This window comes from Bacillus rossius, chromosome 13 (assembly GCF_032445375.1).
Source record: "Bacillus rossius redtenbacheri isolate Brsri chromosome 13, Brsri_v3, whole genome shotgun sequence".
NCBI lineage: Eukaryota > Metazoa > Arthropoda > Insecta > Phasmatodea > Bacillidae > Bacillus > Bacillus rossius.
The window spans coordinates 13,124,825-13,152,044 of record NC_086340.1 but is presented as its reverse complement, the minus strand read 5'-3'; the positions used below and the strand labels follow the sequence as shown (position 1 = coordinate 13,152,044).

The window sequence follows — 27,220 nt, the reverse complement described above, 5'->3', positions numbered from 1 at the left end:
TGGTTACCGACTCGTAACACCTGTTGACTGGAATGATCGTGATTCGCTAATTCTTCTGTTAAAGATTTTTCATTGGCCCAGAGTCCTTCAGATAAACTGTGGCCCGATCACTGAAGCAAAATAATTTCAAAAGTATTTGGACTCTATCCTATCGCGAAATGAATCCGCGAATTTTACAGGTCTCTAACTATAATGTTTCCTTTTTGTTTTTGTGACCATTTGTTTCGCGCCATCCACCACAGATGGCAGCACCGCGGTTGTTACACAGACTTCCGTCACATTCACGTGGTTACTCCCGCCAAATGCTGTAAAACGGGAGCTTAGATGATACGCGACAAAACAAAAATGATGATGATGAGGTGATAGGTAGGGACGCGGGTTCAATGACCTCTAGGATGAACTTTATAGTTATACGTACACTCTGTCAAATGTCACCCTCTCATTGGCTGCTGTCTTGTGGAGGTGTCCCAACGTAGCGGCCTGTGATTCGATACAGGTTCAGTTGAGTGTTTCTCACTGGCGCCAGAGTCGTCCAGGTGGGTTTGTGAGCCAATAGCAAGACGCAGCATTGAGGTGTAACTATTTGAATTTCAGGCTGTCTCGTGAAATGAATCCGCGAATTTTTTTCCGGTCTCTAGCTGATAGGACGACGGAATGATTTGCGCGCGAGGACAGTTTCCCGCTGTGACGCAGGAAGAGCTCCTCAGGGCTGGTCCATGGAGCGTGGGAAGAAGAGGCTGGCTGGTACCCGGGTACCCGGGTACCCGCGGCGGGTACTTCCCTCCTCCTCCCCTTCCTCCCCCCACCCCCCCCCCCCCCACCTCTCCGGGCCCACGGGCCTTCGGCGCAGGTATAATTGTATGCAAAAACCGCGTCGCGCAAGGGCGCGCATGTATTATCTCCTGTTAAATGAATAAGCCCGGTTCGCTGGAGGGGAAAAACGACACAAACGCCCTTTTTTTAAAAGTGAATTTTGTTTACGACCGGTGCGGTGAAGCTCTGTCGATGACGGGCAGGGGATGGAAATATTGAGCGCCCCACTCCTGCCTCTCTCTCAGGCAAGTGTTAGGTATATAAGCAATGCTACAGTGCTGCAATATTATTGTTACGCCAAAAAAAATGTAATTGCGAACATTTGTACAGACATTGCCAATTGTTAAAAGTGTGTTTTTTTTTTTAATATTTCATTGCATTACGTTTATAGTGAAACTTCTTTATAGACAGTAGTTTAAGTCGACGCGCTGACTCATCGGTGCAACGGATCAGAAATGTGGAACTCTATAGCGGGTAATGAGACATATTGAGCTCCCCAATCATCACTCTCGAGCAAGCTTTAGTAAAGCGACGCTACAGTACTGCAGATTTCGTTACGCTCAAATATAATTTTGAAAATTTGAACAGGTACTTTTCATTACGCTCACATATAATTTTGAAAATTTGAACGGGCATGTTTAGTTATTGTTTCTGTTTTTTTTATCGTTATTGTGTAATTTTTGAAGTGAAATTTTTTGACATCTGGTGGCATTTTTATTAAGGCGATGACTCATAGTCATAAGAGAGTAAAGAATATTGCAACGGCTCAGGAATGTGAATCTCTATGGCCTGGTAGCGGGGTAAATGAAACAATGAGCTTACCACTCCTTACTCTTGCGAAGCTGCAGTTTTCGTTACGCTCAAATATAACTTTGAAAATTTGTATGGTTACGCCCATTCCGCCTGTGAAGTTTCCCTTCTAACACGCGTGGCGCGCGAAACACTTTTTTTCATGTTTCCTTAAAGGGTAGCATTTCAAATTCTATTGCTTTCTATAATTTACTACTTTTTATCGTTGTATTTTAATGAAACCAACATTAAAATTTGAACTATTATATTCTAAATTAAAGTTTTTTTTTATAAATTACATAAGCGTTTATGTTATTTATTTGTCGAACTCAAGGATAAATTGGTATTGTTACTCTAGCATAAACTAACAGCACGTAATCGTGCGGTATACATTTTAAATTATTCGTTTGTTGTAAAACTATTTCTTTTTGTTTTAAATCATAAAACAGTTGGAAAAAAATTTTCCCCTCCAGAATTATAGAAAACTTAGTTTTTCAAATTTTACTTTTCAGAAAACTAAATCATTATTAAATCATAAATGACATCAAATAAATAAAGCGTTTAGTGACCAAAGGATGTATAGGAAAGGTTTATTTTAAAACTGTATACCACAAGATTTTATGCCATTAATTCATGCTAGGTTCGAAACATAAATGTCTTTTTTAAGGTTTTTGAAATGGTGAAGCACACACTGATGGAACTGATGAAAACATTCATATTATTATGAGTTATAATTATTTGTTTGAATAAAATTATATAATCGAAATACTTAACATAATTATAAAAGCAAAATAATTTCGGAAACAAGCATCCGTATTATAAATTCGACTGTTATGTGCGTTGTTTTGCCGTCCCGGCGAGATTTTATATTATTTTGTGCAATATATATATACAAAATTATTTAATAATAATTGAACCATGAGCATAGGTCTCGTTACAGAAGGCGGAATACCGCGGAAGGCAATGGTAGACCATGGCGGAATCACGCTTCATCGGCAAGCATAGGGACGTCACGTGACTAAGCGACTCATAATCATCATCATCACTAACGACAAATATTAAACATTGTATCGAGACTTAAGAGTTTAAAAATCTTCTAATGACTAGACCTTACATTGACGTATCAAATGAAAACTAATAACGGTTTGTCAGTAAAAAAAACAATCACCATGCCTGGCAAATGTTTTACCATTTCAACCAAAAAACATTTGGCAATCAATTTTTATAGATACATTGAACAGAAAAAAGTAAGGTAACATTATTGTCACAAAAGAAATCAAGACATATCAAAGAAGGTAAACCCAAAATAGACCAACTGCCAGCGAAAGACAACAGAGACTAGAGAGCTTAAAACAAACGTAATTAAATTTAGGTAAGGTGAGTCTCAAGTTGGACAAGATTATCTGGTGTGTTTGCGCTGAATTAGATAAGAATCGGGATTGCGCCGTGGTTAAGACGACACTGAACTTGAAATTCTGCAGGATCAAGTTCGCGTCCTGGTCTGACTAGTCTGACTAAACCCAATACTGAGACATGCCTTACCATAGGTCATGACAGATTTCTTCGCTGGCATCTCAGACCTCCTCTCAAATGGACTTGTAAAAACAAAACAACCCAATTATTTGTAATCGATTTCTGTCGTCGTTGTGTAGTCCAGAGCACAATTTCGTGAAAGGAACGGAGGTCACAAGGAACGGAAATGTGTAACCACGGTGCTGCCATATGTTGGCGGATGAGGCGAACCAAAGTTCACAAAGCCAAAGGGAAACTTTATAGTATTAACTGTTTAGTGAATTTTAACAAGATGGGCAAAATTTTCGAAAATCATTTCCAAAGCCGGAGTTTAGTATACTTTTTAATTTTTTTTTTTTTCGCTTTTATCGGAGCCGTTTCATTACATATGTAGTTTAAACTTTCACTCTGCTAATCAATTGATTCAATAATCGACGTAGCTGCTCCGGTAGCGATTTCTAGCGGCGAGTGCAGAAACTACGTGTTATTCGCGTTCAAGAAGTGTAGTTGAAAACACAATTCGACATTATCTTAAAGAATTATACTTTAAATTACTTGCAGGAGTTTCGTGTGTTACGAGCGTATTCGCAACATGAGAAGACGTGAATTTTCTCGATACAAGGTTAGATGTTACACATGACTAACGTTCACATCTAATATTTTTATTCTGTATTTACTGTTTTTGTTGCAACTGTCCCGACGTTGTTAGCCCTCTGTGTTTTTCTGTGATGTAATTTTTTTGACGTGATAACGTCTAATAAATCGATGAACAACGACTGCATGCACGAAAAAGTGTCATGTTAAGCACATTGTCCCGTTACGCTGTGTCCCGTTACGCTAATTGTACACTTGCGCCGCATCTATCTCTCTTCCACTCGATTGGAACAACCATCGATTTTACTTTTTCGAGGCACATTAAACTTGAAACACTCCCATTCGTTTCCTACTTTTCCTATCATCGTCCTATCCTTAACAGAATAACACAGATTGGAAGAAGTTAAATAGCAAACATGTATACAAGTTATAGTTAAAATAATCTCTTCGTTAAAGTAATAAACATATTTGAATTAATGAGTGCAAATAAAAGTAAATTTATCAATTAAATTGTACATTTCATTTCACTCCTTCTTTGTATCCATACAAAATAGTTATAATTCAATAAAAAATGATTCAATTTTATTCATAAAAGTATGCAATCATTTCATCAGTGTTTTGTTATGACGTTGTCACGTTAAACTATCGTCCGTAAACCGACTTTACAGACAACCAATTTTTTTCTAACTATTTAAGTTCCTTCCACGAAATCATCTGCGACGTCTAGGCATTCAGTATTTGACATTAGCTGATATTGACTTGTTCTCCGTGTTTATTGTCTATTGTTGAGGTTTTCCCCAGACGACCAGTGTAAACCAGCAACGTGCTTTCTTCAAAGGAATTATTTCAAATCAGTATCACCCATCACAAGAATCATTCAAAGACGGTATGGAATTCTAAAATTAACATTTCGGATTATAAACTGATTGGAAACTTCAGGTCGTCAACGCATCGACTATCGAGTGGCAACATTCGTGATTTCGATTCAAATCCATGGAATTTTCATATTTAAAATAATTTACTCAGACATTGATTGAAAACAAGTTTCTCTCACATAAGCCGTTTGAACCCAAGACCTTTAGAATGCGATTACAGTGACGCCTCGATCCATATACTGTAACTTTTTTTTGTAAATGGAATAGTAATAACAACTGTATCACTACGAAATAGTGTTCGCAGTAAGTAATACTGGGTTCGGAATCTACCGGGGCATATATGCTTTGTGTTATCCTGAGTACCTTCAATAGTTAAAGTTAATTGTAAACATTACCCTGAATATCTTTCCAGTATTATCTGCGCACACTAATAAGCATATGAAACAAAATAAAGTCAAATGGCTGAATATTCGATTATCTCTTCCCGTGGTTTGATTCAATTATTCTTCACTGAAACATTAAATAAAATATAAAATTAATCGCCAAATTTTTGTAAGCAATACTCAGTATTATTTAAAAAAATTTATTTCATAGATGTAAAAGTAAACTTGGCCAAGTGTTGTTAAAATATATAATTTCTTTCTTGTATTGTTACAAACTATTTCTTGGAATCTGGTTTCCAAAAGAATCTTTTGTAGATTACGGAATTTTTTTCCTTTGTATTGATATTAGTGTGAATACGATATAACTTTGCAACGTAAGGTACACAATGCATTACATCACCTTTAACTCTCTTGGCCTTTAGCAGGAATTCAATAATTTACTAAAAAATTCATTAGCTAAAGCACCATTCCCCGATGTAAAAAAATTATTTTGTGTGTTATTTATTTTGTGTATTATCAAAAACATTTTGTTCGAAAATATTTTATTTTTAATCTAAAAGATTTAGCAAGTAAATTTTACCGTATCTACATACGTAAATATACATATAATTTGCTTTATTTGAACAGATTCAAAAATTTACTATAAAAATTTGAGCGACAGCACAAATTTTGTATGTCCCGCAGAACTGTTTTTTGTTGCAGCGCTATGAAAATAAATCTTGTAAATAGCTTTCCCCAAAGTTTCGAATTTTTTTTTAAGTGTTTATTTTACTGTGGAGTCGTTCGAGGTAAGGGTCCCCCCCGGGCTGGAGTTAGCCGCTTCTCGGCCGGAGCTTAGTATTTAATCATTCAAACGGACAAACTGAGGGTCCTAGGTGTGACGGACAAGATTTTCCAGGGGTGGTTTCCGGAACGGGGGGTACAGAGGAGGGGCAGAGCGCGTCAGACAGCGGAAAGGTCCGGGCAAAAGAGCGATAGAAACCGGAGGTAGTGTGGGGAGGGGTGTGTGTGACGGCATTTCAGGGCCGGAAGGAGAGAGAAATTAAATAATGTATGTGTATAAGTTTTGGGGATGAGGGATGAAGAATAAGGGACTGGTGGTGGAGAGAGTTGGGGGGAAAGAGGGACGGGTGATGGAAAAGGGGGAATAGGGAGGGGGGGTAATATTTTTTCAGGTCTGACACCCCGCAACTGCATGTGAGCGTATGTGTATGCACGTTGAGAAGTGGCGATGAAACAAGAGGAAGGTAAAAAAAAAAAAAGGGTTTTGTCACCGACGGGTGGAAGGATTTTTCCAGCAGGAGGGGGGGTTGATGGGTAGGGGGGGGGGAGAGAGAAAGAGAGAGAGAGAGAGAGACGTATAAGCTCATCGCGAGAGAGATTATGCATATGTGCAGCTTGTAGATCGCGTCGGCTTCGGACGGCACCACTACGCGGGGTCGAGCCGTCTGCGGCGGACACACCGGTGAGTACACGCAGCCACACACTCTCGCGAGGTCGCGCCTGTCCGACCGAGTTGTCCGTCCCAGTTGTCCGTCCACGCTGTCCGTCCACGCTGTCCGTCACGTTCTCGTCAGCAGCGCGCCGCATGTCCACTTGTCCGCTGACGCGCAGAGGTGCAGGCGGCGCGCACGATCGCTATTTATTTCCATCCTAAATATAGACTAACGAAATTTCGGACACTCTTCTTTAAAAATATGACTAATTTTGGGTCGAGCTCGTTATTTAAATGCCTAGGCCTTTCATTTAATTTTAAAATTTAAATTATGGGTAGGGCCATGTGATTTTCGCGAAAAGATTTCCAGACCAGCTGTGTGTCAAAACTCTGTATCACTGTCTGTGTCTCTTGGTTGGCTGGGTTTATTCCAGGTGCATGTCTACTGTCAGCGCACCAATCACAGCCCTCCAGTGCGGAAGCAAATACTTTCTGAATGGCCCGGTCAAACATGACGATGGCTTCTCTCGCAGACGGCCGCCAATCACAAGGGAACAATCGCTAGAGAGGGTGTACCATTTTGCAGTCTAATAAGCTGTCAGATTATTTCGCGAAAAATGCATGCCCCTGATTATAGGTTACTTCTTCCTTTTGAAAGCAAACTGAATCGGCAAAAACCAGTATAAAAACACCTTAAATCAAAACTTTTCGTTAAGCACCGATCATTCTCTCGCTACACGTGCTTCTCGTTGGCGGATGTTTGTTCGTGACGTCAGATGGCGGGGTTCGCGGGTTCGACCTCCCCGGCTCTGGAGTCAGCGCAGGTCCGCTCAGAGCGACTGAGCCGTCGGCGAAATTCTTAAGGGCTCAGGACACAGCCAACTGTCTGGTCAGCTGAGCGAGGTAGAGGGGCTGAGGCGGTGACTATGCTGGGTTGGTGGCCCCAGCCGCTGGTCATCGCCGAAGCTCTCATTCTCTCCCGAACAAACAAGAAGGAGTGATCCCTAGCAGTTTTTTTTTACGTGATAACGTCTTATAAGTAGAGCCATGAAAATTTCGCGAAAAGATCCCGAGAGTAGCTGGAAGTTAAAACAGTGTAGCATCGTCTGTGTTTCGTGATTGGGTGAGTTACTTTGAGGTGCATGTCGATTGTTACAACAACCAATCACACTAATTCAGTGTGGAAGCAAACTCGTCCTTAGTGGCTCGTGCAAACAAGGCAACGACTTCTCTCGCAGACGGCCGCCAATCACAAGGAAGAAACCGCTGGTGTGGGTATACCTTGTTGCAGTCTAGTAGGCGTTCAGATTTTTTCGCGAAAATTTCCTGACCCTACTTATAAATAGAGACTGGAAAAATTCGCGGTTTCAATGACCTCTAGGATAGACTCAACGATCCTCTATGTACTAGGACAAATTGCACCTGCTCATTGGATTATGACTCGTGACACGTGTCACTTGGGATGCTTGTGATTTGATACTTCTTTTGTTGAAGGTTTTTCACTGGCTTAAGAGACCTTCAGGTAAACGGTGGTCCAATCACTGACTCAGAATGAAGGTGAACGAGTTTGGAGTCTAGCCTACCGCGAAATGAATCCGTGAATTTTTCCGGTCTCTACTTATAAATCGATGAACGCTGGCTGCACGCACGAAAAATTGTCACGTTCCGCCTGAACCGAGCGTGCAGGAACCGGCCAACCACCGTACGAGAAAATCTTAAAATCTTCTATAATATCAAACAGGTTAATGCGGGCTTTTTAACAAATTGTTCGTGATTATATTTAAACAAATTATTTAAATTAAATTTGCAGAAACTGTAAATAATGAGATTAATCCGTGAAATAATCTGACATAATCAGAGAGAATGCAGTTTTTCCAACCGATTGCAAAAGTTTCTGTAATGTCGCGTAATTAACAGTTGCTTCTCCAGGGCAACAGGAATGCTGTTATTACTAATAATTGAAGACCTTCATAATTCACGTTAGTTTCTGGCACCAGGATAGATTGCAAATAAGTGTACATAAACAAGTAAGTGACTGTTGATCATTGGCTGCTGCAATGTGAATTTTTTTTTAAATTTTATTTTCGGGCTGGCTTAAGTACTCTGTGTTTCCCCGGCTGAAACTCCCTTGGGGGCTGGTTTTCGAAAAACCTCGTTCTCATTCGAGGTCTATCTAATAATAAGAAACATCACTACCGAGCTTCAAGACTGTGGTGGGACATAAACTTGAAAAACGAGAAAATTTCTATCTTTAAAACCCCCGCAAAATTTTAACGGAGACTAAGAATGCATCAACAATGCAGTAGCCGTTACCATGGAGACTAGGAAGCAACAACAGTATTTTTAGGGATTTTTCGACAAAAAACGGGAATTTTGATCTTTAACGTCCCCAAACCTTCTCCCCCCATTTTTTTGTAGGAGATGAATTTGAAAAATAATGACTCAAGTGTTATTTTTATTTCTTTTGATGAGTATATTTACATTTCTAGAGTCCCGGAAATTTCGCGGATTCCTCTGGCCTAAGGATAGAATTCAAAGTTATAGGTGTGCTCGACCCATGTTTACTTTCCCATTGGTTGATTTCTTAGCGAGCACATTTTTATCCTTGTTATTTGGAACTACTTGATTCGCTTACTTCTCTCCTAGCTGGGCATCATTGGCTCACGGTTGTAGAGGGGCGTGTCCAAACAACTGCGTGCCAATCATGAACACAGTGTGACAGTGTGGAGGTTTGCATTCTAGCTTGCGACTAAATTAATGCGTGAAAATTCCGTGGCTCTATACATTTCATTATCGTAGCCTCAAAAGACAAACATTATCACTCTTTTTCACCCCTTTAGAGATGGAATTAAAAAACTCTCTTTGTGCTCACCTGCATTACTCAAGGAATTCCTATGCAAAATTGCATGCTTCTAGACCCACCGGTTATATCTGCGCGTTATCTGTCTGTCAGTTAGTGTCAGAATTTAATTAAGCGAATTCTTGTCCTCTATGGTGTATCAATAGAGACCTGCAAAATTCGCGGTTTCGATGGCCTTCAGGATAGACTGCACATACCCCTGTACACTCGGGCAAATAACGCAAGTTCATTGGCTGCCGACTTGTGAGTCGTCTCAGTTGGTTTGTCTGTGATTCAATCCTTCTTTGGTTGAGGGTTTATAACTAGTTGAGATTCGTCCATATGAACAGTAAGCCAATAGAAAAATTATCTAAGAGGTATATGTGTTTGAATTCTAGCCTATCACCGAATGAATCCGCGAATTTTGCAGGTCTCTATGTATCAAACTACCCCTGGTTAAGAAACAGAAAAAAAAATAGCTCATTTATTTCGCAACGGGCTAGAATCGAAATGCTTCTACCTTCTTCCTGGTTCAGTGATTCACCGACAGTTTATCTGAAGAGGACTCCGAGCCAATTAAAAACCTTCAAAGAAAGCAGTTTCAAATTGCAAGCATCCCAGCTTGAGTCAGTAGCCAATGAGCAGGCGGCCTTTGACCGAGTGTGTAGAGGATTGTGGGGTATATCCTACAGAAGTCACTGTAAGTGCAATTATTTTCCAGTCACAAACTATGGTCTGATTTAATTTCCTTTCAAATATATAACAGTGTACATCATAACATGTCTCCGAATAATAACGCAAAATTTGCAGGATTATACGCATATTGTTACACTTCCTTGCACATAATATTTATCTAAAAACCTACGCGTAGTGCAATTTAGTTAAGATATTTCATGCAAGGAACAATAATTCAAATGCTTCTAAGCTTCTTTTAAAATTGCTCAAACTAAGCATTATATTAATTTTCTTTATGAGTTTTTCCAAACAAGTAAAATTTTAAATTATATTTTATTTCTTGACTTTCGACCGCCGATAAAATTTAGTTTACTAAGCAAAATCACTAGCGCAAATTTTTGCATAAACGTTGTACAAAAGAACCTTCTCATACTCAGACAGATATTTCAAACGGTTGTGTCATAAACCTGTCCCTACCCCACCTTTTTTTACCCACCCCTACTCACTAAATCCAGAAGTAAGGAGAATAAAAAACGGTTGAAATGTACCGTACGGCGAAGCCATAAAGAAATGCGCCTAACAGAGTACGCCCGTGAAATGATGATATTTTCTAGTGCCATTAAAAAATTGGTCTTTTCCCATTCGTCTGCAGTCTCATTATTTTCCCTGGCATCTCCTCTCCCGTGTTCTTTTTCTTTCCCTGTTCGTTATTTTATTTCTGCGCAAACAAAGGAGTTAGTGGGGGAGAACGGGGGGGGGGGGGGGTGGTTGTCGTTCGTACAGCTACAGCACGGGTAGTTTTAACGAAGGGGTTGGAAGGGGGGAGGGGGTAGGGGTAAGAGCGAGGGGGTGATGTCTAATTCCGAATACTTTCACGGGAACGTCTTGAGTGCGATCTCAAGTGAGCGACAGGCACGCACTCTCGCGAGCGGCAACGACCCATCAGTAGAGACCGGAAAAATTCGCGGATTCATTTCACGATATGCTAGAATCCAAACAACTGTAACTTTATATTGCTTCTGTGATTGGCTTACAGTTTATCTGAAGGACTTTGAGCCAATGGAAAACCTTCAACCAAAAAAGTATCGAATCGCAAGCGTCCCAGTCGACAGGTGTCACGAGTCAATAGCCAATGAGCAGGTGGCATTTGCCTGAGTATGTAGGGGGTTGTGGAGTCTATCCTAGAGGTCATCGAAAGCGCGAATTTTTCCGGTCTCTACCCATCAGTAGAGACCGGAAAAATTCGTGGATTCATTTCGTGATAGGCTGAAATTCAAACATGTGTACAATTTTGCTGGTTCTGGTATTGGCTCGCAGTTTAACTGGATCTCTCTGGGCAAATGAGAGACTATCGACCAAAGAAGCGTCGAATCACAAGCTACCCAGTGGAGACGCCTCACAATTTAGTAACCAATGAACACGCGTGTTTACTTGAGATGTGCAGAGGATAATGGAGGCTATCCTAGAGGTAATTGAATCCGCGAATTTTTCCGGTCCCTACCCATCAGGGAAGAGGACATCCGCGCATCTGGGTCCAAGGACCCGTGTAGCTTCTCTCTACTCCTGGCATCTCACATCCCCCATCCCGTCCCCCATCAATAGGGACCGGAAAAAAATTCGCGGGTTCAATGACCTCTAGGATGAACTCCATAGTTCTACGTACACTCGGTCAAATGCCACCCACTCATTGGCTGCTGTCTTGTGAGACGTTCCAGCGTAGCAGCCTGTGAACCGATAAATAGAGACCCGTGAATTTCGCAGATTCATTTCGTGTTATGCTAAAATTCGAATAATTATACCTTAGTGCTGCTTCTGTCATTGGTTCACTGTTAATCTGGAGGACTGAGGGCCAATTAGAGACCCTCACTCATAGAAATGTCGAATCACAGGCCACCCAGTCGAGACGATTCAAAGTCAACAGCCAATGAACAGTTGGCATTTGCCCGAGTGTGTAGAGGATATTGGAGTCTATCCTGGAGGTCATTGAATCCGCGAAATTCACGGGTCTCTACCGATAAAGCTTTTGGTTGGTTGTTTCTCATTGGCCCAGAGTCATCCAGGTGAGTTGTAAACCAATAGCAGAGGCAGCACTGAGGTATAACGATTTGTATTTTAGCCTATCGCGAAATGAATTCGCGAATTTTTCCGGTCTCTACACATGCTCATTTTACACTGACTTGCTACTAAACCTTTTTCAATTCTAGCCTATCATGACATGAATCAGCGAATTTCTGGTCCCTAGGAACACCCCACGTCCGTGGGCCAGTCAAACTACCAGCCAGCAGCAGAGTGTCAGAATCACATCTGAACACTCCAAAGAAGGGGAAGGCCTACAGTAGTAATTCAGCCAGTTGGACAGCAAATCCGGGTAGAGTATGCATAAGACAGCGAATTTGAGCCTGACGTCGAATGAATATTTGAAATTTCCGGGTCTCTACAACAGTTCACGCAACTGAAGTGGTAGAAGGATACGTAGTCCATTGTTATATTCACGGAAATTTCGCGAATTCATTTAGTCGAGAGTTAGAATGCAAACCTTCACATCCTCGCACTGTGTTCATGATTGGACCGAAGTTATTTGGACACGACCGTGAGTCAACGATGCCCAGCTAGGAGACGAGTAAACGAATCAGATAGTGCCAATTAACAAGGATAAAAAAAAATTGTTCTCGCTAAGAAATCGACCAATTGGAAAGCAAAAATGGGTTGAGCATACCAATGACTTCGAATTCTACCATGAGGCCAGATGAATCACGTCGAGACCTGCAAAATTCGCGGTTTCAATGGCCTTCAGGATAGACTGCACATACCCCTGTACACTCGGGCAAATAACGCAAGTTCATTGGCAGGCCGACTCGTAAGTCGTCCCAGCTGGTTTGTCTGCGATTCGATCCTTCTTTGGTTGAGGGTTTATAACTGGTTGAGATTCGTCCAGATGAACAGTAAGCCAATAGCAAAATTATCTAAAAGGTATATGTGTTTGAATTCTAGCCTATCACCGAATGAATCCGCGAATTTTGCAGGTCTCTACGAATCAGCGAAATTTTCGTGTCTCTATCCATTGTCTACTTTTTGAGAAAGTTAATTTGAGACAAGTTAGACAATATAATATATGTTTTAGATACAATGGAATAAAAAAAATGTTTCGCGTATTTATTTTACGTTACACTGGGGAAAAAAAATGGCCGCTTTGCATTTTCATCAATCGCTAGTATTAAGGAAAATACGTTGGCGGTGTTCAGAGCTTACTCAAAAGAAGGTTTTTGAAGGAGAAAGTGGTTTGGTGGAAGGGGGAGGGAGGGGAAGGAGATTTCTCGCGGAATACCTCATCATCTCATCTTTGGAGACGTGATTACATTTTCCTCGAAATTCCGCGTCGCGAGGACTCGGTCATGTGTCAATTCCGGGCGGAGTCGACAGCGCGTGGAGTAATGCTGACAAGAGAGAGAGACAGAGTGTGTATGTGTGTGTGAGAGAGAGAGAGAGAGCGAATTTGAAGGAGAATTTCTCACTAAACTCGAGTCAAATTGGCGGAGGTTGGGACTCACAAAACTTATTTCCCATTTGTTTGGTTCTCCTTTCTTCTTAAGCTTGAATTTTAAAAACTGAAAACGCGTTTCAGACGCGTCAGAGTTGAAGATTTTAACCAACGTTTCGGTCAAACATTGCAGTCGCCATCTACAGCGTGGCAGTCTCCCACCATGCTCTCTCCTACTGGCGTTTTTGATGCGGCAAAAAAAACCGCACAATCCAAGGAACGTCGTGTGTATATCTGCTGCTCAAAGAGCTGTTTTCAGTATCCATCCGCCAAACGCCTGGACATCATTTTCACGAGGCTAGTGGCATTTAGGTATAGCCCCTACGTCTTGCCAGGAGAAACTGTTGCATTGTAGAAAATTATATATATGGCTAAATTGTATTATAGCATACATAATCTAAAATTACTTAATTAAATTATTCGCCCATTTCAAACAAATGTAACTTTTATCAAGACGTTTTCATCGAGGATCTAGCTTTTCTTACTATGATGAAAACCTAAAGCTGATTTCTAAAGTGTTTTATGTAAGCCTGATTGGATTTTAGTTTGTTTTAGAAACGCGTAACGTGGGACGAACTGCGTTCCAGTTCATTCTTCGCTCTTCGAGGCTGTCGAGATTAACGCGGGGGACCGGCATGGATCCAGGAGGAAGCAGTGAGTGCGAGAGACAAAAGGAACGAGCAGGTATGTCCTGTCCAGGATCGCCCCTTAATCCGCATGGGCCTGCAACCCGCTTAGCAGCACCACGCCCTTATACTAGCCCTTGGTCTCATATCGTGTGAGGAAACTATGTTATTTATCAAGCCGTTACTTGAATAATATTGTATATAAGGTTGGAATTTTTTTTTAATTCTTTGAACTATCTATTAATTTCTTTATTATAGCGTTCATTATTTTTTTTTCCAATCACGAATACGCATCACACTGCACACAATTTTTTGGTTGAAAGGTAAATAAAAACCATGACATAGAGACGAGACCTAGGTTTTTCTAAATATGTAGAACCATGTAAAAAAAATTAGTGTGGTCATATGATTGAGTTTTTTTTTTTTTTAATTTAAATTGCAGTAAACTATTGGTATGTTTCACGCCACACTCCGCCTAGCCGAGGCGTTGTTTTATGCGTTTCTCGTTCAAATCACTTTCACCTCAAAAGCTTATAAAACTACCTTATTGATGACATTTGACTTGAAAACTTTACATTGTGTCTGCGTTTAATTTCGTGTCATTTAAAATATGTATATTTTTTGTATGTTATAAGGCTGGAGGAGGGTTTGGGGAATAACGTTGAGTAGAGGCAGAGCCTAGGTATGTGCGATTCTGCCCAATGCGCTGAGGAAAACGTAACCTACAGTGTAAATGTTATGTAGAAGTACCGGCCCTTAAAAATTAAGTTTTGAAATTCAGATGTGGCACCCCAACTTGTTGTTTGACACGTAACAAAGGTTGTGATATTAATGTTTCAGGAATGAAGTTAGTTCAAATGAAGTAAATTCATTTTTTAACTTTATCTGAAATAAGAAACTATTTCAGCAATGGAAACAAAACCCATACAAACTGTATTTATTAATACGAAAAATAAACATCGTTAGTTTCATAAAGTAGATGAAATGACAGGGTGACAACAAAAAACTGACAAAACCAAAATCACCCTCAGATAAGGACCACAGCACTGTGTATGCAATACAATAATTTTCTAGTTTTCCATAACCTTGAAATGGTCTTGTCATAGCCAAAAAAATGATAAACTTATTGTTATGTACGATATATAATTAAAAACACGGGCGGAAAAGGCGTAACGCGAGCCAGGTAACAAGGTGGCCTGGCGGGCCTTACGACCACTAACGTCACGGGCATACCTTCGGGGATTAGAGCGGCCCGGCCTCGCCACACACCCCTGCCCCCGCGTCCTCCTTCCTCGGCGCTGTTATCTATCCCTGGGGGCCATGGGAATTCCGCGGGTCAACGCGTGGAGTGGCGTGAATAAGCTCCGATGTTCTGGACTCTTCGTCGCCACACGTCCACATCCACTCCAGTCGGTTCCAGAAAGACGGCCAAGGGGTATAAAAGCGGCGACGCCGGGCTCTGCTGCAGTTGAGATCAAACAGGCGATTGAAGTGCATGTTCGGCTAGCGGCGCATGCGCGGAACGACGGTACCGTGCGTGTGTGAGCGAGTGGCGCGAGACTGTGTGTGTGGACAGGCGCGAGGTGAGGGGAGAACCACTATTGAGCCTAGCTTCAGTGAGGAGTGCGAACTGTGGACTTGACATATACTTAGTTATTTGTGAACATATGTACATTAAGTGTGTTAATGTGAGCCAAGCATTTAAATATGTTTTTATGTTGATATGTGGTTCGTGTGTAACTTAGTTCACTTCCAACCCACATTTGGGTTTGGACTCAGTGAAATGTTGGTGACTAAAAATCTACTAACGTGTGATTATTGGCTGGTGAATCAGTGGAAAATGAGTGAAACCCACTGACAACAGAGTGAAATTCAGCTACAGAAACCAAACTATAGGACTCCAAATGATTAATAGTCACAAATTATTAGTAAATTTGACTTATTTGGAAAACGTTGGACTAATCCGTTTTTCGAGTGTTTTAATATTTGGGGTCATGCTGTACATCTTACGCTGGAACCACATTAACGCAACGACAGTGAAATACTATTCTGAACCATCGTGTACAACCCATCTGTGACTTAAGCGCGAAAAAAAAAATTAGCTTATGTGACAGAATTACCGATCATAATATGTTTCCTTTAATATCCATCTCCGCGCGTAAATTAGGTTGAAAAATATTGATTAAAAAGGATTTAATTGGGAATAAAATTATTATTCGTGTATTTTTTTTAGATTTTATTTACTTATTTTGTTTAATAAATCTATTAAAAACGTTCACGTACTATGGTTTTTTATATTTAATTTTTGTTTAGGGAAAGGATGGGGGAGGTGGAAGTGTGATTGAGTATTTTAGTTCTTAACAGAGATGTGTAACATGTAACCACGGTAACGAGCAAATTCACGCGTTATTAAGTTGCAAATACACTTATAATACGAAAGTCTGACACGAAATTTAACGTAGATTTCTTAAAATAATGTAGCGCGTGATAAATATACGAAAATTTAGTTTTCAATTACATTTCTTGAAGCGAATCACACGTAGTTTCCGCACCATCACTAGTCTCTGCCGGAGCAGCTACGTCGACTATCGAATAATTTGTTTAGCAGACAGAAATTTTGAACTATATAATGAAACGGCTCCGATAAAATTGAAAAAAGACTGAAGAAAAAAAAACCCACTAAACTCCGGGTTTGAACTTGATTTTCGATAAGGAATTTTCTTAAAATACGTTCCATCTTGTTACAATTCATCAAACCGTTAATACCATAAAGTTTTCATTTATCTTGGCGAACTTTGTTTCGCGCCATCCGCCACAGATGGCAGCACCGTGGATACGGATATAATTTCCATTACGTCAACCAAATGCCCTATACCGAGAGATAATATGTTACACATCAAAAATATTAATAAGGAATTAATTTTTTGACGTGACACGCACGAAAATGTGTCCCGTTACTCACATTGTTCCGTTACGCTCATTGATCCGTTTCGCTGTGTCCCGTTACGCTCATTGTTCCGTTACGCTGTGTTCCGTTACGCTGTCGGCGAGAGTGCAGTAATAATAGGTGATGTTACAATTGACTAAAAAATTATGTTGATTCATATAATTGATGATAGATATTTGATTACAGTTTATTCATATGAAAACTTGTTCATAATTATATTTAAACTTTTTTAGCTAAACGCCAGTTTTTAAAATTAATTACAAGTCATATTTCGGCCATAAAGGTGAATTATTCTTGCATTTTAAAAATCTGATTACTAATATAATTTCAAGTATTTATTCTTTTATTATTAAAATAAAAATGATTCAATTTTATTCATAAAAGTATGCAATAATTTCATCAATGTTTTGTTATGACGTTGTCACGTTAAACTTCGTCCGTAAACCGACTTTACAGACAACCAATTTTTTTTCTTTTACATTGAATTGTGTCGTACATGGCAAAAAAAAAAAAATGTTATGTCGATGTTTTGCTGTCTCATCGCCGCACTACAAAGTCGTGTCTGTCAGCATGACAGCTCTACCTCCAGGTTTGCTCTATGCGAGTCTTTCCCCGAACTGCAGCGCCGCCTCCAATACCCCGGGGCTTGCTGATGCGGTAGTAATGCCTTCCAGCCAAGGCTCCCCTGGAGCGAAGGAGACTTACTGCCTCCTCCAACCACCACCCTTCCCCTTTCCACCCTTCCCATCTTCCAATTCCTCCCACCACTCTTCTTACCAAGGGCTTCCCTCAAGACGTCTCCATCGGCGAACATTCCCTCTCCCGATCAAACACGCAAGCTCTCTTCGCGAAACAAGCAAACAAAACAACTGCGCTTTCACTCCCGGGTCAGTCACCTGTACGCGATTCCCAGAGACCTGAAAAATTCGCGGATTCATTCGGTGATAGGCTAGAATTCAAACACATACACCTCTTAGATAATTTTTGCTATTGGCTTACTGTTCATCTGGACGAATCTCAACCAGTTATAAACCTTCAACCAAAGAAGGATCGAATCGCAGACAAACCAGCTGGGACGACTTACAAGTCGGCCTGCCAATGAACTTATTGCGTTATTTGCCCGAGTGTACAGGGGTATGTGCAGTCTACCCTGAAGGCCATCGAAACCGCGAATTTTGCAGGTCTCTAGCCGATTCCTTACACGGAGTTCTTGTGCTGTATGTTGTTTTAAGTTTGAACATGTTCTTGTCGTCGCTGTGTTTTTTTCCCCCCGTGATACCTGTTTTTTGGTACATCGTTTGGTTTATCTGTTTGACATCAGTTGATCTAGGCTTGTTCTATGTGGGATATATGTAGAGTCCGGAAAAATTACGCGGTTTAATTTCGCGATGGGCTAGAATCCAAGTGCGTGTAACTTATATTCGCTTCAGTGACTGGAAAACATTCTGCCTGAAGGACTGTGAGCCAATGAATGACCCTCAACGTAAGAAGTATCGAATCACAAGAATCCCAGTTAGCAGGTGTCACGAGTCAGTAGCCAATGAGCTGGCGTAATTTCTCCCGCGTACATAGAGGATCATGGAGTCCACCCTAGGCGTCATCGAAACCTCGAATTTTTCCAGTCTCTAGATATATGTTTTGATTTCTGTTTCTTAATTTTGCGTTTTTGAATTTTTTTTCCCCACGATAAACAGTACAAAACTGCATTGACATATTCCCAAGAATATTGTATTAATTCAAAATTCCCCGTTGCATGAAACATTTAAAGAACGAACCTACACACTGTTAAAATTGTTCACTTTAAATTTACAAAGAAAGCTGATTCAAAATTTCCAGGAAAATTCGTAAAACTACTGTTACCTTCGTAAATTTACGGGTTCTAAGTTTACTTACGTTGAGCATTAATCCACGATAGTAATATTAGTAAATTAGAAGGAAAAACATTCCAAACTGCTTCAAAGTACTGAAAACACACTGTTTGGTATTTTTCACGTGTGCGTTGACCCTGTTTATAACGAAATACAGAAATCGGAAGTTACAAATAAATAATAAATTCAAAAAATAAATTTAAAAAAAGGAATTTTCCAAACCCCGAAACACTAAGTTTGTAGGATTGTGGGAAAATCGATGACATGTAAAGGTTCATGGGTTATATTCCATGGAAAGCATTATATGCATAACACATGGTCTGTAACTTAAGGGGATGGATATATCTGTACTTTGGCACTATGTCACAAAGAACACATTTTAATGAATTATTTAAAGAATTTTAAGTAGGGCCTCACTTATTTAATCAATATTTTTCTACCCAAAATATATAAATTTTAGAAATATCGTAGATCTTAGAGTTTTATGCCTCTAGAAAGCATGTCATGCGATGGTCAAGATTTTGTTTAAAGTGCATTTTGCCCAAAAATAGACATAGTGTCTTATGCCTCCGAGGTACACATATATACATTTACATTTTTTATGATTGAAAATTTTTCTTCATTAAGGCAGAAATCATGCATTTTTATTTGAATTTACTGAGAATGTAAACAAAAGTTGCTGACTTTATAAGTTTTAGTCAGTCTTTAAAAAATACCAGTAGCCTACTAACCAATACCAATACTAACCAAGTCATTTTGAAACAAAAAATATTTTTTTTTTAGTTAATCATTTTTTAGGCATTCCATTCAAATATGTTCTATGCTTCAACGGAAGTCAAATTTCCCACTTATGAGTTCCGTATTTTCACAAAGATGTTTTATGTCCAGTAGTATCTAAATACAGATCATATGTAATGTTTTAGTTAGAAAAAAACTATAATTTTATACATCCGGGAATAAATTACATGTAATACTCAATTATTATATTTTTACTATAAGGGGGAATTGCAGCGAAAATATCCCGTTGCATTTACTACTTACGCCCGCACAAAGATAGCATTTCCGATATCTTTTCTTATAGCAGCTCATCGAGAATTTGATGTAATTTGCTATGTAATTATTCTTAACCCTGCCATTTATGGCTACCCAGCTGGTAAAAAGTTTCTTCAAAAATGCTCACGTGATCCCACTTTTCTCTTACCTCTTTGCTACGCATGTTAATGTCTCCTGAAAGGGAGAGCTACGTGACATCTTGATTTTTTGAAAGTTCTGTTAAACGTTTATTAATGACTCAGGGCGGTGCAAATAATCTGCAGTTAAAAATTCACAACTGTAACAGATTGTGTTGGCTTTATTGGAAATTTTAAAGATAAACAATAGGTACTGTGAGGAGGCGTAGTGGTATGTAAAAATATGTAAATGTGATTCGTGAAAAAAAATATATATATATTTTTTCTAGACGCAACAAGTTCGCGCCATCATACCACTGAAATCCTACAGATCGTAATGCGTTTTAACATTGTGTATGATACGCCACATTCGTGGTCATTTGTTTTAAATAGGTATGCATTAAAAAGTATTTAAATTTAGAAATTTAATGAGTAATTTAATTATCTGTTTATATAATACTTTATGAGAATGTTGAAACCCTAGACAAAATAAAATAATTTTTTTTACAAAACCAATTTTTAATTACAATAATGAAGTAGCTACTATCATTCCCTTTTAACCTAAAAACGTTTCGTTTAATAAAGCAATGAAATTTCTATTATTTGCATACTACACAGAAAAAATTGAAAACGTAACTTTGACAGTAGCTAATTGTGCTAGTTAAGCCACTCAAAAGAAGCTCTACACCCAAGAATTATTACATTTAACCAGCTTTTCTACAAACATGAGCATAACGTTGGTCGAGGTTTTTTTTTCCCCACACTGCTGTTATTGTAGTCAAGTGTTGTCTGCTCATTAGACTCTTTTCCATACAACCAAACTTGAAATCTTAGGCCTCTTATTTCCAAACGCATAAAAGTTGTTCAGTATTTGTGAAGTGAAAGTCTTTACAGCCGGTAACGATGACATCAGAGCGTAACAAAACAAAAAAAAAATTGGTTGTCTGTAAAGTCGGTTTACGGACGATAGTTTAACGTGACGACGTCATAACAAAACATTGATGAAATGATTGCATACTTTTATGAATAAAATTGAATCATTTTTATTGAATTATCACTATTTTGTATGGATACAAAGAAGGAGTGAAATGAAATCTACAATTTAATTGATTAATTTACTTTTATTTGCACTCATTAATTCAAATATGTTTATTACTTTAACGAAGAGATTATTTTAACTATAACTTAAATACATGTTTGCTATTTAACTTATTTTAATCTGTGTTATTCTGTTAAGGATAGGACGATGATAGGAAAAGTAGGAAACGAATGGGGGTGTTTCAAGTTTAATGTGCCTCGAAAAAGTCAAATCGATGGTTGTTCCAATCGAGTGGAAGAGAGATAGATGCGGCGCAAGCGTACAATGAGCGTAACGGGACATCGCGTAACGGGTCAATGTGCGCGTAACGGGACACTTTTTCGTGCGTGCAGCCGGCGTTCATCGATTTATTAGACGTTGTCACGTCAAAAATAGTCGTTTTGGGAAGTGTAATGAGCAGGAAGAGAGTGGTGTGATTGCATTGCTATTTGCCGCCATGTTTGGGCCACTTGCACTTCTACGGCGACACGCGAACGAGGCCTCTTGACTACGGATACTTCAATCTCGAATAGAAACACATCATTATGGACCATCGTAACACTACTGTAATCTGAATTTATAGATCTACGTAAGTTTTGAAACACATAAAATGTACTAGCATTAACATTCCCACAATTGTGGATTTACGTATCATGTTTTAGCTGTCAGATTACTTGCCGAGAAAACACAGAAGGCAGCGCTTGATCGCAGCGCCGTTGGTGAGCTTACGTAGAACTACAACCGAGCGTGTGAAGTTTCACTTCAAAACGAACGCGCACAGAATGGTTTGTATTTATTTTTAGTTGTTTGGTACCGGCGAAAAGATTTCCGGACAGCGCACTTGGACGCGTCTCGACAAAATATTGACGTCGGGAATAGGAGACCGTCTTCCTTCCTTCCTTCTTTCCTTCGTTCCATCCTCCGTGTGTTAATATTCGATTTCGCGCAAAATTTCATCTTCCCCTCGCATCCTTCCCCCCTTTTTGCACGCCAGAACCCGCAACACACTCTTCACACACTGCTTCCACCCGAGTCTACCCGTCGGGAGCAGGCAGTACGTCACAAGTCCTCCTCTTCGCACTCTGCTTCTGGATGCGACGGCCGTGCTGGGAGACCGCTCTGCGCAGGCTGACGTGTTCGACTTGCGTGGCAACCCGCTCGGTGGATGAGCTAGAGACCGGAAAAATTCGCGGATTCATTTCGCGATAGGCTGAAATTAAAATACATATACCTCTTAGATGATTTTGCTATTGGCTTACTGTTCATCTGGACGAATCTCAAAGAATTATAAATAGAGTCCCAGAAATTTCGCGGATTCCTCTGACCTCAGGATAGAATTCAAAGTTATAGGTGTGCTCGACCCATGTTTACTTTCCCATTGGTTGATTTCTTAGCGAGAACATTTTTATCCTTGTTATTTGGCACTACCTGATTCGCTTAATTCTCTCCTAGCTGGTCATCGTTGGCTCACGGTCGTAGAGGGGCGTGTCCAGATAACTACGGTCCAATCATGAACACAGTGCGACAGTGTGGAGGTTTGCATTCTAGCTTGCGACTAAATGAATCCGCGAAATTTCCGTGGCTCTAATTATAAACCCTCAACCAAAGAAGGATCGAATCACAGACAAATCAGCCGAGACGACTTACAAGTCGGCAACCAATGAACTTGCATTATTTGCCCAAGTGTACAGGGTAATGTGCAGTCTATCCTGAAGGCCATCGAAACCGCGAATTTTTCCGGTCCCTACCAATGAGAGACTATCGACCAAAGAAGCGTCGAATCACAAGCTACCCAGTGCAGACGCCTCACAATTTAGTACCCAATGAACACGCGTGTTTACTTGAGAAATGCAGAGGATAATGGAGGCTATCCTAGAGGTAATTGAATCCGCGAATTTTTCCGGTCCCTATGAATGACGCAAAAAAAGGCGCAGATGCCAGTTCGACGCTGAAATTGCGTCATTCACCTTGTTTTTTTTTTTAAATAATAATACACACATAACACTGCCACATAAAAAAAAATTTTTTTCAATAGAGGCATATAAAGATTAATGTGATGGGCATGTGACGATTCAGTTCAGAGCTCTCTAGTGGTAGTCTTTAAACCTATAGTACTATAGACGTAGTAGTATTATCGTGAATTTAGAAATAATAACAATATTGATTTGAGTTGTGACGGTCTTCTTTCGGAACAAAAATCCAACAAATAACTAAATCTGCAATAGGTTTTTACAATACCATGGGTTGTATCTGTATAATAAATTTTTTTTTAATTTACAAAAGCTCTTTATATTTGTCAAACGAATTTGTGCTCGTTATCTATAATTCAAGGACATTGCAAGTTAGTGGGCATACTTTTAAGCAGATTTATTTTGTCATAGGCTAGAAATGAAAAATGTGAACCTTTAAACTGATTCTACGATTGGACTGATTGGATCTCCATTTTATCTCCAGGACACTGGATCAATGGAAATCACTGAACGAAAGCACTATCGAATCGCAAAACATCCCAGTAAACAGGTATCGCATGTGATTTAGCAAATGAGCAGGTGGTATTTGTCCGAGTTATTACAGTATTTTGTAGTCAATCCTAAAATTCACTGAATCTGCGAATTTTTTCCAGTCTTTAGCTATGTGGAGTATGTTTTATCTTCTCCGAAGCCAAACTTAGGCAGCCACTTGAGAACGTTCACCGCAAATTAACTGCGTAAAACGGCCACAAAAAAGGGTTTGGTGCGTGGCAAGACCTATAGTCACTCCTCACACTCAACACTGGTTTATTTTGAACACGCCGTGGGACAAGAGCATATTTATCACCTCAGTTTTACTATCAATCAGCATCAACCATCATTTAATACATTTGTAACATTTACCAGCTGTAATAACTCAGAAAAATCTGTTTTTTTCAAAAACCTTTATGCTGAGCCTGCCTAGTCAGGGGTGTATTTGTGTTAGTAAGGCGGTAGTATATGGTGCTTCTAGCTCTGTTCCGCCCCTAAACGCAAGACTCCGAACTGTTGCGCTGTCTTCTCGTTGTGCATAGGAGCGGTAACCAGATTACATTATGGCGGATATATGAAGATAAAGGTGTGCTTCAAGTCCATCTAGTGCTTTCTAGAATATGTACCGGATGTTTCATGCCTTAAAAAAACGGTTTGCAACCGAAACACGGAGACGTAACTACTCATACACCATCCGACCACACTCCAACTTACTGAGCAGTTTTCAAATCACGTTTCTTTTTTTTTACTTCTTCTGAAACTCTGCTCATAGTTTGTGTATCCAGATAGGTGGCGCTCTTGAAAAAAAAAATTGTTGTCTGTAAATTCGGTTTACGGACGATAGTTTAACGTGACAACGTCATAATAAAACATTGATTAAATGATTGCATACTTTTATGAATAAAATTGAATCATTTTTATTGAATTATCACTATTGTGTATGGATACAAAGGAGTGAAATGAAATCTACAATTTAATTGATAAATTTATTTTCATTTGCACTTATTAATTCAAATATTTTTATTACTTTAACGAACAGATTATTTTAACCATAACTTTTATACACGTTTGCTATTTAACTTCTTCCAATCTGTGTTATTCTGTTAAGGATAGGACGATGATAGGAAAAGTAGGAAACGAATGGGAGTGTTTCAAGTTTAATGTGCCTCGAGAAAGTCAAATCGATGGTTGTTCCAATCGAGTGGAAGAGAGATAGATGCGGCGCAAGCGTACAATGAGCGTAACGGGACACCTCGTAACGGGACACTTTTTCGTGCGTGCAGCCGGCGTTCATCGATTTATTAGACGTTGTCACGTCAAAAGTATCGCAGATTCATAATTATAGCGTTGGAGTAACGGAACGAATGTCGAGGGCATGCAGCGTCTGTGAAATTCGTGCGAGTAACGGAACACTGCCTGGACCTCGGGGTCTCGTTCCGTCTGGGGGTGCAAGCTGCTGCCTCCTCTATTCTCTCTCTCTCTCTCTCCCCCTGCGCCATCTTGCCGCTAATCCGCCCGCACTGCGCATGCGCCCCGCGCAGCCGGGCCTCAGCCCCCCCCCCCTCCCCCAACGCCCACCCCCTTCTTGAGGCTAGGCAACCCGCTGCTCGCAGCTTTCGCCGCGCCTGCAGACTTGAATGAGGCTGACTGTTTCGTGACGTCACATGGGGACGTATGAATGAATTATAGCAAATAGCACTAGAGACAAACACCGGACAGCTCTACACTAACGGTACGGGCGATAGTGTGGAAAATAACCTATCGGCAAGAGGTGTGACCCCAGAAATATTCTAGGCCTATACATGACTAGTTAAAATATATATTATATTTTAAGGTATCAAAACCTCCCATAAATCCGTGTTATTTTCAAATAAGTTTTTTTTTTCCTGAGAGATCAGAAAGTTATTTTCTTTGTCAATGTTGGTACCATATGTGTTAAACAGCTACGTTTTAATACTGGGCGTACAGTTTGGTATCAGTCGGACTGGGGTGAAAACAACTCCATGTTTTAAACACAAAAATCTTGCAGCTGTCCGGTATTAGTCTCTAGCATATTTGACTATAGTCTGTCGTCAAGAAAGATATTGTCTGTCCTACAAGAAAGATATTTATTGTATGTTTTAACAACACTTTTACATCTATGATGTATATATATATATATATAATACTGAGTATTGCTTGCGAATTTTGGCGCATAATTATATATTTTTTGATGTTTCAGTGAAGCATAATTAAATAAAACCATGAAAAATATAATCAGATATTCAACTATTTCAACTATTTATCTCAATTATTTCAACTATTTATAACTATTTCAATATTTAACTTTATTTTGTTTCATAATGCTTATTAATGTGCGCAGTTAATGCTGGAAAGCTATCCAGGGAACAATTTGCAAATAACTTCAACTATTTGTGGTACTGGCAAAACACAAAGCATAAATAATGCCTGGATAAAAATCCGAACCCAGCATTATTGCGAACACTATTTTGTAGTGATGCAGTTTTTTCACAAATTTACAAATATCTATAATTTTAATTGAATGTTATGTTCTATTTACAATTTAAAAACTGCAGTGCATGTCAGAGAGAGTGTTTGTGTGTGTGTGTGTGACAGGCCATACTATACTATACCTACTTTGTTTGATATAACATCTCTATTTTCGTCCTACAAATGCACAAATGGGCACAAATAAACCGTGTCCGGAAAATCAACGCCAAGCAGTTGTGAGGCAAATTAATGACTGGTTGTAATTTTTAAAATGTAACGTAATTTTTCGTGTCATAGGTTTTTTTTAAGTTTTAAAATACCTATTAGATACTGTGGTTACAAAATTTTCCATGTAATTCTATAAAACCATACTATTTATAACAATTCAAAATAAAATCAAACAAGCTACATAGGGAAAAAAAATTTCTTTGCGTGAATTGTGCCGGAAAGGTTTTTTTTAATTAAGCACCTTTGACCATTCATAACTGTAAATAAAATGTACTGTACTAACTTGGCAAGCTAATTTTTAAGATGGCTCATTTAAGCAATTTAAAAAAAAATAGAACACGTTCTATTCAAATGGTAATGGGGAGCCGTAAGTCCTTCTCATTTAATTTCCTAATACGATGAAAATTCCACACACCCACGCCCCAAATTTTTTACCTCTGTGGTGTATACTGTTGCTTATCACATAAATAATGTAAAAAATTTAAAGAAAATTTTTTAGAAACTTATAATTGAAAACCAACAATACAAATGAGTGACTTTTTGACATGATAGTTAAAGTATTATTACGAGTAGTGTTTCTCATTACTGGGGCGTTAATGAAGCGTCATGTTACACATATGACTGTATAAAAAATAACTTATTTTTTTCTCAGTCAAAATTCTGTTTAAATATTAGCTTCGCTCGGTTGCGAAGAGTAATGACTAGAGACCGGAATAATTCGTGTATTCATTTACTGATAGATTAACTTCTAAACGAGTAAAACTTTGCATTGCTTCATCGATTGGCCCCACATTTAATTAGGGTAACTGAGAGCCAATGGGAAACACTAAACCAAGAAAATGTCCAATAACGGACAAATT

At 39.3% G+C, this 27,220-nt stretch overlaps 1 protein-coding gene across 1 annotated transcript in view; it reads right to left on the bottom strand.

Moving 5' to 3' along the window:
* The window catches only part of LOC134538597 (uncharacterized), a 99,626-nt gene extending 93,070 nt beyond the window's left edge, over positions 1-6,556 (bottom strand). The window contains exon 1 of the mRNA XM_063380024.1: positions 6,440-6,556. Coding sequence (XP_063236094.1) covers positions 6,440-6,556 — 117 coding nt within the window. The remainder of the gene's footprint in view (positions 1-6,439) is intronic.
* Between the last annotated feature and the right edge of the window lie 20,664 nt (positions 6,557-27,220).